Raw genomic sequence first — 13215 nt, 5'->3', positions numbered from 1 at the left:
GGTTTCAGAGCTTCCACTCCATCATAGCAGAGAAGATGTGGCTGATCAAAGACCGTGGCAGCCATGGAGCTGGGGGCGGGCAGAGGCTGTCTGAACTAGCTGGCTCCCCCCTTCCCCCTTTGCTTCCACACCTGAATCCCAGTTTATCGGATCTCACATTCCCACATTCACACCAAGCCTTCAGCTTCCTAGTTAATCCTTTCTGAAAACAGTCTCACAGACACACCTAGCATTGTACTCTACTAATTTCCTGGGCACCTCTGAGACCAATCAAGTTGATAATCAAGGTTAACCATCACATTAGTATTCCATCATCCCAGGGTAAGAAGAACTAACAATGCTTTTCAGAGAGAAAACCTAGGACAAGTAGCACATCCCCATGGTAGAATGAGTAGTTGAAATATCCACAGCACATACCTAGGACATCTTCCTATGACCTGAAGTATGATTCATGTTGCATCTTCCCCTGGTCTCACTCCAGGCTTGTTTTTCCCATGACCCAGGCTGAAATAACGTTCCACCACTGCAGTGCATCACTGTGCTGGGGAATTTCCTTTCAAAGGCTAGCAGTTCCAACCACTCAGTGCATGCTGGGAGGAACATGTGTTGTATGTGAAGTAATTAGAAGTCAATGTGGGCTGAAAATACATGTAAATTTAAGAGGTTGGCAGTCTGGTTTGCTTTTGCCTGCTGATCAGTGAAGTGGTTGTATATTGCCTAAAATGGTCGTGGGCAGAGTTTCCCTATTCTCTTTTTTTAAGTGAACAGATGTTGATTCCATTGGATTCACTTACACACACACACACACACACACACACACACACACTCACTCACTCACTCACTCACCCTGCTCAAGTGTTCTTAGTTTATATAAATGTCTCACTGAAACATTAAGGGTTGATTTCTAAACTGCATCCAATAAAGGGCATTGGATATAGTTGGTTTATGGTTATTTACATTTATATGAGTTGCTGCAAAACCTCAAAAGAAAACAGATGTTGATTTTTTAAGAGAAGGGGTCTTGTGTTGACCTTTACCTTCTTTGATGTGTTAATGATCTGAATGAAAGCAGTGTTATCAGAAGAATCACAGTTTTATCTGAATTTACTTTCGAGTTCCTTTGAAAAGACTTGAAACAGCCCTGAGATAGTAAGAAATTCATGCAACAAAAACACCCCATTGGGTTCTATACCAATTGCCAACCCATGTGTCTCTTTATCAGAGAATAATGGGAAACCCCAAAGAGTGCTGACAGTCGGGCAGATTCTTTGGCAAGAGGCTGCATAATACTCTATTCCATCAGTTGGCACCATTAGTTCTGAGCACTGAAGATGGTGTAGGTTATTGTGACCTGATCTCAGGTTTCTGACAAGTGCTTCCCATCCCCTGATGTCTTCACTTTCACAATAAGGTTTTGTTATGCATGTCCACGCTAAGTCTTTATCTATCTATCTATCTATCTATCTATCTATCATCTATCATCTATCTATCTATATCTCCTACCTCTATCTATCTGTCTGTCTGTCTGTCTGTCTATCATCTATCATCTATCATCTATCATCTATCATCTGTCATCTGTCATCTATTTGATTTTTCCAGACAGGGTTCTCTGTGTAGTACTGGCTGTCCTGAAACTATTCTGTGTAGACCAGCTTGGCCTCACAATCAGTGAGATCCACCTGCCTCTGCCTCCCACGGGCTGGGATCAAAGGTGTGTGCCACCACCACCCAGCCAGTAAGGATTTTTTTTTAAAGACGGATAAAGTCTACACTTTCTGTGTGCAAGCCGGGAACTCAGGAAAGCTAGTATTTTGGCCCCAGTAGGAAAATGATGGCCTGAGAACCAGAATAGCCAAAGGCAATAGACGTCCCTTGTGTAGAGGCAAGGGGACAAAAGGACTACAGGGTAGATAAGATGGCTAAGTAGGTCAGAGCTCTTGCCATGCAAGCCTAATGACCTGTGCTTAATACCTAGAACCTGCCTTTAAAAGCCATATGTGGCAGTACACATCTGTAATACCAGCACTTCTTCAGCAAGATGGGAGGCAGACACAGGAGAGCCAACATGAAGTTGGCAGACTAGCTAGCCTGGAGTTCACAGTGTGACAGAAACAAGAGAGACCCTGCCTCAGAGAGGTAGCGGGAAAACCAGCTCTTGAAAATTGATCTCTGACCTCCATACATGTGCTGTGACATATACACCCCACCACCACACACACATTAAAGTTGAAAAATTGTTAAGAAACTCAGTGGTGGTGGCGCACACCTTTAATCCCAGCCCTTGGGAGGCAGAGCCAGGCAGATCTCTGTGGGTTCGAGGCCAGCCTGATCTACAGAGCAAGATCCAGGACAGGCACTAAAACTACACAGAGAAACACTGTCTCAAAAAACAAAAACAAAAAAACCAGAAGAAAACAAAATTGTTAAGGAAAGGCACGGACACATTCTTCCTCCATAGTTGCTGTCTGTTCAGGAGCTCAGTGGATTGAACAATGGCCACCCACAGAAGAGGACACTCAAATGGTAGTCTCATGTTGAAACGTCCTCGCTGGCCCACACAGACCTGACCTTCCTATGCCTTCTTAACTTTTGCTGGGGTCATGTTGGCACACGTGTTATCCATTGTTCTTTATGTTAGAAAACCTTTGACTACATAGTAATCATGCAGTCTTTGGCATAGATCAGTATGTCGGGCATCAAACTGAAGTTTCATGTAGACTTGAATGTATGGCTGCTGACAACGAGAGTGACTTCTCAGTGAGGCTGACTGAAGAATTTGGAGATAAAAATTTTATTTTAAGAACTTCCTGAGGCAAGTAAAATGGTACAGTGGGTAAGGCGCCTCACAACCTCAGTTAAACCCCACGTGATGGAAGGAGAGAACGGACTGTGAAGGGTTTCTTCTGACCTCCACACATGCACACTGTGTCCCATGTTCTCTCACCCACCCAATCAAATAAAACACACTGGGGCATGCGTGTATCTCCCCACTCAACTCAATAAGTGTAATAAATAAAATAAAATGAATGTTCTGGGCCAGTGTTTCCAAAAAGATGTGTTATGTAGAATATTCATTTTAACAATTACCTTTTTGCTTTAGTATTTCCTTGAAAATAACATAGTCACTGATCAAACCTAGGATTTCCCTGACATTTTTACCCAAGATGAGACTAATTTAAAAAGAAGAAAATAGAGTAATCAGTTTAAGAGAAATGTTACCTTCCTAGCTGAATGGGTGGTAGTGATCTTATTCACTCCATTTTAAAACTTGTTTTACCTAAGTAAATACTGATTCATCTATTATAAAGTTAACTAGTTTAAATTTTGAAATTTAGTGGTTTAATTCATTTACAGTATGTATAGTTATTACCACTTCTGTCTTTTTCTAGTATTTTTATTATATAACATTGTATAATTATATATAAAAATACTATTCAATATTTTTATTAACCACAAAGGAATCTTTGTTCATGTTTTGAGCTGTGCTCCCATCTTGCACAAGCACTGTCTTCTCTATCGGTGATTTGCCCCATCCAGGACATCTCATAGTTGTGGAAATGTATCCTGCGTGGCCCTTCTAGCCTGATTTCTCTTGCATAGTGCAATGTAATTAAGTTTCAGTCACTTTGTGTTAATGTTGGCAGGACCTCACTCTGGCTGCTCCTCTGCTCCCCAGTCCTTCATCTCCAAGGAAAGAATTAGATGAGACACAGAGTATAGTGTAAAGAGAAGCAGAGATTATGATAGAATAGCATAAGATGTTCTCAAGGCTGGGAGTGGACAAGGCCCAGGGGTACCTTTGTAGAGGAAAGCATTCTCACAGTGAGAGTGGACCAAGAGGGACCCTTGTACTGAACTACATGCGTACGTAGGCCATATCCTACTTTGGGTTTCTAAAAGAGACAACTGCCTAGAGAATGTTTCCCTGTCCAGGCGATTGACAGATCCATTTGGATTTGTTCTTAAAGAAGGGGTAGTGGTACGTCTATGTTCTTTTCCAGAATGCCTCTGAATAGACTGACACCTGCTGACCCCTGGAGCACAGAATGTCCTGTCTTTCCACAGGGCCAGAGATAGGATTCAGACCCCATTCTTTTGACCCATAACCTAAGTCCCTAAGCTTCAAATCCTGACGAAAAACCGTTGCATGTGAAGGAGGGGCCTATCCCAGTAGCCATTAAACCTGCTAATATCTAACCAGGGACCTCAAGAAGCTAACTGGGTAGTCTTTTCAGTAACTGGGTGGCCCTCCCTTGTGTGGTTACATTGTATAGTCACCTTCATTAGTTCATAAAAATTCATTGTTTTCATCCTTTGGCTGTTCTGAGTATTTGGTGGGTCTTCTTGACCATCTTGGATGACAGGACTGGGACTTACCATTAGCATTCAATCCCTCAGCCATTACCACAGTAAAGGACTTGAAATAGTTGTAGATTTCCATTTGTACTGCTTACCCAGAAAAGATTAGTGTAGATCAATTATCTGGTCCTTCATGTATCTCAGGTTTCCCTTTTATGAAGTGTATATAAGTATCTACCTCACAGGGTTCTTGTAAGGACCATCTGAGTTACTATGCACATAAGGCCTTATCTTCATATCAGAAGCGTTACATGACCACAAATGTATCATTTACTTTTACTTTTCTGTTGTTTTATTTTTATTCATGATTCATCAGAGGATCTTATGGGAACCTGCAGATTTAAAAAGAGATAACTTGGTAGCTCTATGTATTTAGCTTAGACTGGGTTCTGAAGTCCCAGCTTTGGTTTCCTATAAACAGTAGGGAGGCACTCTCCTGCCTTTTCTTTAAAAGAATCTGTGGGGTTTTGTTTAAACTTGGCCTTGTCTCCCCTTTTTCTCAGTGACTTCACAGTGGCTGTCCTTCTGGTGTCTCTAGCATCCTTTATCTTCAGGCCTGACAAACCTGGTGTGTGTTCTTTGTAATGTCTTCTCTGTGTCCCCGTTGAAAGTTGTACTCTTCACAGAAACTTTTCCCTGAAGAAGATGCTTTCGTTTTAGTCCCTTGGGCTTTGATATGTGCTGGTTACGGTGCGTGCCGCGCCGTACTGCAGTCCCTGGATGCACACAGGGAATCTGTTCTCATTTACAAAACAGATGCTGCTGTGCTTCCTGTGAATCAGTAGTCACGTGTACCTTTGGCGTTGAGGAGAAGGAAGCAACTGTTTTTGGTTTTTTAGCTTGAACAAACTGGGATTTATAAAGGACAAGTCAGTTCTCTCTCTCTCTCTCTCTCTCTCTCTCTCTCTTTCCTGTACTAATCTTAAGTTTCCTCCATAGGAAACATTGAAAATGTGCATAATTACAGGACAAAATGTCAAGCAGTCAGTTTAATTTGATGATGAATATGGAGAATTAATGTTTTGAAACAGTTGTGGGATTCCGCATTATGAATTAGCAGGGAGGGGGAGGTAATGTTTTGTTGACATTTGTTCACCGTGTTGATTGCTTGTTTGGCTTGTACTTGGCCTTGCAGGTGGATTTTGCCTTCACCGTATGGCAGAGCTTCCCCGAGAGGATAGTGGGGTACCCTGCACGCAGCCATTTCTGGGATAACTCTAAGGAGCGGTGGGGATACACATCCAAATGGACAAACGACTACTCCATGGTGTTGACAGGAGCTGCTATCTACCACAAGTGAGGAGCTGGGCATTCTCATTGAAGTGTGTTCTATTGATTTCTGACAGAACTTAGGCCAAATCTAGTTAATGACATTAGTGAAAAGTAGTAAGTCACCCTGCCTGATTTTTGTTGAGGTAATAATGTGTGCTATGAATCTTCTTGGCTTATTGTACTTCTAGATGTTAAGGCAGAGTAGCATTTTCAGTTAAACCAAGGGATAAAGGTACACTCAGAGCTAGGTTGGGTATCTGAATAATAAGGAGTAGACACCTAAGCATCCAAGTCACTGTTCTGGGTGATTTTGGTTCACCATTGAGTGAAACAGAAAAGTTCCCTGACAGTGCAGGACTCATATTCTGATGAGCAGAGAAACATAGATGCTGTGGGGACAATCAGGGACAGCAGGACGACACTGATAAAGAGTCAAGTAGCAGGAGTGACAGAGATGGGGCAGGTTGGAGAGTGGAATCAGAAACAAGCAGAATCAAGAGAAGGTTAGCCAAGGCTGTTGTGGCATTGGGAATAGCAGGAATAAACACCCAGAGCAGATGATGGAGAAACATGGAAAAGAGGTATGTGATTGGTGACCATGGTGCAGTGGGGGAGAAGCAGGTCTAAGAGGTCTGAGAGCTCAGAGACAGAAGTTAATGTTCCCTCTAGTGAGTAGGTCAATGCATGGCCTTGAACAGAGCAGACTTCAGGCTGTGTCCTCAGGATCCACTCTGGATGGTGTAATTAGAATAGGCAGTAAGTATGTGAAAGGAGGAAGAACTTTGGGTAAGTAGTCAACCAAATGTAGATGAAGGGTGGTTTGCCTGGGACCCGGGAGTGAACAATGCTATAAATAAGGACCACACTGTAGGGATATTTTGATGCTGATTCAGCATCATGACCTAATCAGAATTTAATGCCTGCCCAATTTTCTAACTTGAAGTACAAAAGGCTAGAGTGTCCTCAACAGAGGTAATAGTACAGATGAAATAACTGTTTTTAAATGGAAATCTTGCCCTGGGTATGTTAAGACACCTAAAAGGCTATGAAAAAAAAAAAAGTCATAGACAGAGATATAAAGTGGGCAGTCTTTAAATTTGGTCCTAAAAGCCAGTAGACTGAGGTTAAATTGCCAGATGAGTGAATGTAGATAGTTAGCACTTCTATATTCCCACTGGATCATTAATGAAAATACACCAGTCTTACCTTAGATTTCAAAATAGAGACTCTAGAGTCTTCTCATCTGGGGATAAGTCTGGAAATGTCCAAGTATACACATCTGGCTGAGTGAAAGGGCTTCCCCTGCCGCCTCCACAGGAATGAATCTGATTCACTCACGTGCTTTGTCTTATTTGTAAGTAAATTCCTTGGCCATCAGCATAAGTTACTTTGTTCATGGCAGTGACAAAATACCCAGCGGAAAGAAGCAACTTAGCCAAGCAAGTATGTGTTGGCTCAGCTTCTCAAACTGTGAGAACGAAGTCCATCATGATGGGGGAGTCATGGCAGCAGGTGTGGAAGGCATCTCTAGTTAGGAGGCAGAGAGAGATGGAGGCTGGTGCTCAACCCGCTTTCTTCTTTCTAATCAGCCTTGGTCCCCAGCCCATGGATGGTGCTGTCCACATTCAGGGCGCATCTTCCCTGCAGTGGTCAACCTTTCAGGAAATGTTCTTGTAGACACGCCCTCAGAGGTGTGTTTCTACATCGCATCAAACTGGCCCTGAAGATCATCATCTCCATTGTCATGACAACCCCTTAGCTTTCAGTTTCTCTTTCCAACTGACCAAGCCTAATACTAAGGTTTGATGAGCAAGCAATCTCTGTGTCCCAGTGGATCTCTGTGCCTTGGTGCCTCGTCTGTAAAATAAGGATAATAATATAATAACAGCTGCCTCATAGATTTCTTATGTGGGTTAGATGAGGCATTTCTTGTTAAAAGCCTACGAATATTATTTGGCCTCTAGTGAGTACCATGGAAGGGATAGACATCATCATTAATGCATTCAGGAACATCTTTAGAGATTCAGAGAATGACTGTGTTTAAAGTCTACCTGTCTTTATGTGATGCTGCCCCACTAAGAGATGTTCGTTTATCATTTGCAGATATTATCACTACCTGTACTCCCATTACCTGCCTGCCAGCCTGAAGAACATGGTAGACCAATTGGCCAATTGTGAGGACATTCTCATGAATTTCCTGGTGTCTGCTGTGACAAAATTGCCTCCAATCAAAGTGACCCAGAAGAAGCAGTATAAGGAGACAATGATGGGACAGGTAAGAATAAAGAACTTTCTTCCCCAGGCTGCATGAACAAGTATTTCTCCACTTTATCTAGGAGTGTCATAAGGGAACACAAAAATAAGCCCTGTCTGAAGGCCCTGAAGGAAGGAATGATTGGCACTTGGATAATTAAGACTAAAAGCTATTAGATAACCCATAATGTGACATGACAGTAACATGTTTTTAGAGTTTGTCTTAATTCCTTTGGGCAAGTATCACAAAAGCAACATAGATTTGAGGCTTAAGTTACAAACATTTCTTTCTCCTACTTTGAAAACCCTGGAGTTCCAAATCAAGGTGTCAGCAGTCATAATACACATCAAAGAACTGCTTCCAAATTTATAGATGGTCATCTGCTTGCCATGTCCCCGTGTGGTAGCGAGCTCTCTGGTGTTACCCCGTTCTTTAGGATTCTGCCTCCATGAACCAGAGTTCCCCAGATGCCCCACTTACTGATCATCATACTCAGAATTGGACAGCAGTGTTTTCTGAGAAGACATGGCATTCGGTCCACAGCTGAGTTAAGGGTCTACAAAGAATTTATGTCAGTCTACTCTAGATTCTACAGGAGCAAGCAACCCGCTTCACGGTCTTCTGGCAGTTGTTCTTCAGTTGAGCAGATATCAGAGTGAAATACTAGAAGTCACATTGTCAATTTTCAGTTCTGGTACCAGCATATGTAAGCCATGGGCAAGTCACCTTCTGAAATTCTCTTAGCTCATCTTTAAAATGAAATGGTGAAATCTCTTTCATGGAATTGATACAAGTGTTAATGTAAAGCCAAATGTCTTTTTGGGTCATAAACTTTCATGCTAAAGATACCTTCACAGAAAAATCACCCCATCTCGAAATTTTAACCTATTGCCTGCCACAAGTACCCTAATAAGTTGGATTCAGAAGTGAGCATGGACTCCTCAGCTCCATCGCCATTCTCCAGCACCCCAATTGCAAGTGTCAGGCCCATCTAAAAGTTGAAGTTCCCTTTTATTCTTCTCTGGCAGAGCCAATGCTACATGTAAGAAATGAGGGCTGGGGATGTAGCTCTAGTGGGAGAGGGCCTGTTTAGTTCCATGCTCAGCACCGAATAAACTGGATATGGTCATACATGCTTAGAATCCCAGCACTTGGGAGGTGGGGTCAAGATCAGAAGTCATTCCTAACTACATAGTGAGTGTAAGCTACAAAGCGAGACCCTGCCTCAAAATAAACAAGCAAGCAAACAAATAAATAAATGAAAAGAGAAAGGAGGTGGGTGTACAGTGAGATGACTCAGCAGGTAAAGGTAATTCCCACCAAGGCTGTAGACCTGAGTTCCATCCCCAGACCTATGTGGTAGGAGAACATGCCAACTCCTACAGTGCATCATCTGACCTCCATATGCGTGCTTTGGTAAGCACATGCTCCAGTGCTCCACCACTTGCTACACACATACACACACACAAATAAATAAATAAATAAATGTTATTAAAAAAAAAAAAAGGAATGAAACAACATAAATAAAGCTATTAGTTTTACCCAGGTTAAATCATGGAGCACCGAGCATGAGTAAAATCAACTCTTAACATAAATAGAGCTGGGCATAGTGACTACTGCCTATAAACCCCAGTGGTAGGCTGAGACAGAAGTTCTAGGCCAGCGGCAGATACACAGTACTCAAAGCCCAGGGCAGTATATCTTTTAAAAAATAAGCAAACCAAAACAGGACCACCACCAAAATCAAAAGACACCATGATCATGTCAGTTCAGTTGTTCAGGATTTGTGATGAGAGCTGGCTTTAAATCTGTTTTGCAAAGGGACCTTTAGCAACCTCTTATGGTAACCTTCTTGTCTGGCTTTTTTTCTAATTCAATACATGTAGCAAAAGAAAAACAATATTAGCGGGATTTTCAGTTATACAGTGTCCTTTACTGTTTACTGAGCACACACAGCTTCAGATGGTATTGGAAGTACTGGCTACGAGAACCACCTGCTCTTTCTGAGCAAAAAAAAGGTCTGCCCTCCTGCACCAATTGAAATAACAGGCAGGGACATTTGCAAGAATTTTCCAATCATTATGACTAAAACACTTCAAATCCAAGCTCTGTGTTCTGCCGACTGTGTGCCCAAATGTGTTGTCACAGAACATCGGAGGTCACAGAATCACAACATTCTGTTAATACTGCTTGCTAGAAGTTTTCAGACTCCTGAGGTGGTGTACTCATCCTAGTAGCACATCATATCTTAGGGGTTGGCTCTGTGACCATTTCATACATTTGCCTAGTTGTACTATATGAGCATCTCCAGTAATCCACGTATCTTAGAGACAAATCTAAACTGAATGTCAGATTTATCTCCATATACCCAGGTGGTATGGTATATTTGAGCCCACCTTCCCATCATGCTCATTATGTTATTAAATGTTTGTGTCCATGGAACAAATGGGTATTGTCTTTAAACTTACACTTTTATTAGATTGGAAAGGGTTTTTTTGTTTGTTTGTTTGTTTTTAGTATTTGTTGATTGGGTTGGATTGGGTTGGAATCAATCAAGAATGAGCTAAAGTTCTTGATGGTTTTGTCCATCTGCATATATGTACTTTTGCCTGGGCTTGGGACTGGCCCTGTGGAGTGAGTGGACCAATCAGAAATGTCCACAGTTCCTATTAACCTTAAAGCCGTGGCTCTCAACCTCCTCTAATACAGTTCCTCATGTTGTGCCGACCCCCATCTATAAAGTTAGTTTGTTGCTACTTCATAACTGTAATTTTGCCACTGTTATGAATCATAATGCAAATATCTGTGTTTTCCAAGGGTCTTAGATGGCCCCTGTGGGCTTGTGACCCACATGTGGAGAAGCGTTGCCTTAGAGGCTGTCTCTAATGGGAACACAATGGAGTATCTTTAATTCTTTGCTTTTCTGTGACTGGTGAAAGTGATTTCTGCCAGTACAGATGCTAGAAAAATGGAGCCTTCCTTCTGCCTCTTTCTGGCCTTCAGCGAATAACTGACACTTCCTTGAACCTGCTGTGACTTGGGGAGCTCCTCCACCTGGTTGCTGTGAGGCTCAAATGTGCTTCATGAAAACACTTCACAAGTAGTGTTTTCTGATTCCACAGCTCAGAGCTAACTTGACATTTGTGTTTGTCGTGTGATTTTCAAGCATGTTGATACTTGTGGTTTTAAAGTGACTCTGAGTGATTCTTCCTCTAACATGCACTTTTCCTGGAAACGTGTTTCCAACACACACACAAATGTACTAAACAGTTTGCTTATTTATCTATGTTTATGGTGTGTGTGTGTGTGTGTGTGTGTGTGTGTGTGTGTGTGTGTGTATGTGTGTTTATCCCATAATTGAACAACTCATCTTTTCTTTTAAGTCAGTACCAATCATTTATGCGGTCTCAATATATTTGACCAGCTTTAGGGACAGCATAACTAAAAAGAAGGTAGCCTTTTTTTTTTAACTTTGCTAACTTTCTTTTTCCTGAGTGAGCAATACAACCTGAGACTAGATAATGTTTAGAACAATCATCTTTAGGAATTTAGTGGCATTGAAAAGACAGTTGTTAGGTTAAGAGCAGAATGTTAATATTTTAGTGTAGAGTCGGTCTTGTGGGCATAGACACTGTGTATCACTGTGTCTGAGTCTCTGTATACTTCATGGAGTCATCTCAGTAGAGAAGTCTATAAGGGAATGTCAGTTTTTGTGTGCTGAGTAGCACTAGCCATGAGTCACATGGAAAGGCTTCATTTTGTTCTTTAGTTATACATGTGTCTTAACAAGCCATTCGATAGTAACTTAATCGAGGTGGAAAGTTTGATGCTCAAAGAGTGAATCCATAGTTGGACTTCTGACGATGCATGTCTTCATATCAACCGTGTTAACAAATGGGATTTCGAGAGCTAGAGAGACATCTCAGCAGTTAGGAGTGCTTGCTCCTCTTGCAGAGGACTGGAGGTCAGTTCCTAGTGTACATGTCAGATGACTTAGAACCTCCTATCACTCCATCTCCAAAGCATCTCATGCTGTCTTCTAGCTTCCAAGGGTACCCATACATATGCATGTGCATATACACATAGTCCTACATACATACATAAAAGTAAATCTATGTTTAAAGAAATTTCATTGAAGGATTTAGAAACCTATCTCGGAAGCAATGAGTTCACTGTGAGTCATAGCGTTTGGTCCCAGATACAAAAAGGAGTGTGCTAGTTTGTGACCATAGTAGTTGAGAGTCCGTTGGTAAAGGTCCCTCCCTCATCCATTCCACTAAAGCCGAAGCCTTATTCAGTTCACTTCATTCTGAAGCTCAGAAAGCTTCACAGGATTGGGTGTGTTTGGACACTGATGAAGTTGCCACATCTCAACAACACTTCAGGCAAAGGTGAGTCAGTCAGTGTGCCCGAACCTGCCTTCTGCCAGCTCTGTGGATGGATAGGCTCAGCAGCCAGGCCCCACACTCTGCTGCTGGCTGTTACCGGGTCCAGCGAATGGTGCTTGCCCTACCCTGGCCCTTCTCTCACTGGCTCCCTTGTTTGTCTCCTTCTCCGCAGACATCCCGAGCTTCACGCTGGGCTGACCCTGACCACTTTGCCCAGCGACAGAGCTGCATGAACACGTTTGCCAGCTGGTTTGGCTACATGCCGCTGATCCACTCTCAGATGAGGCTAGACCCGGTCCTCTTTAAAGACCAGGTCTCAATTCTGAGGAAGAAATACAGAGACATTGAACGGCTGTGAGGAAGCCCACTGAGTAGCGGAGGGGAAGACGATGGGACCGGAGTCCAGCTGCTCTCTCTTCCCAGTGCAAATCCGCTCGTCGATGGAGCCAGACTGTGCCAAGTATCAAAAAAACAAAAAGAAAAACAAAACAAAAACAAAACTTAGCTGAACACAATGACAAAAAGTTACAAAGGCCAATGAGAACTCAGCTGGAATCCTGGCTCCTGGGACTGTACCAGACGGCTCCATTCACCTCACTGGCTTCTGTGTCCCACGACTAGGTTGTGTACAGTTTAATTATGGAACATTAAATAATTATTTTTGAAATGATTGCTATGCAGGTTTAAACTTTTTTAATGATCAAAACTATTAAAAACCAGAGTTCTTTCTTTAATCAAAATTGTGTTGAGTGTGAATATTTCCAAGCTGCTGCTCCCTTCGCCAAAGACATCATGGCCAGGGGTCACCCAGCATTTCCTGGGGTGACAGACACAGATCACATGGGAAGCACAAATCGGTTATTTGACATAGTGTCAACAGAGAACTGGGCATACACTAAGACAGGTTCATATTCGAATTTTACCAGTGCAGATTGTTTTCCA

At 42.3% G+C, this 13215-nt stretch overlaps 1 protein-coding gene across 1 annotated transcript in view; it reads left to right on the top strand.

Moving 5' to 3' along the window:
- The window catches only part of Ext1 (exostosin glycosyltransferase 1), a 288694-nt gene extending 275681 nt beyond the window's left edge, over positions 1 to 13013 (top strand). Inside the window, exons 9-11 of the mRNA XM_036208729.1 lie at positions 5495 to 5655; positions 7735 to 7906; positions 12446 to 13013. Coding sequence (XP_036064622.1) covers positions 5495 to 5655; positions 7735 to 7906; positions 12446 to 12631 — 519 coding nt within the window. The 3' untranslated portion in view covers positions 12632 to 13013. The remainder of the gene's footprint in view (positions 1 to 5494; positions 5656 to 7734; positions 7907 to 12445) is intronic.
- Positions 13014 to 13215: the final 202 nt, after the last annotated feature.

The sequence above is a fragment of the Onychomys torridus genome, chromosome 16, assembly GCF_903995425.1.
Source record: "Onychomys torridus chromosome 16, mOncTor1.1, whole genome shotgun sequence".
NCBI classification, from domain to species: domain Eukaryota; kingdom Metazoa; phylum Chordata; class Mammalia; order Rodentia; family Cricetidae; genus Onychomys; species Onychomys torridus.
The sequence above is the reverse complement of the archived record's forward strand: the minus strand, read 5'-3'. Positions and strand labels throughout refer to the sequence as shown.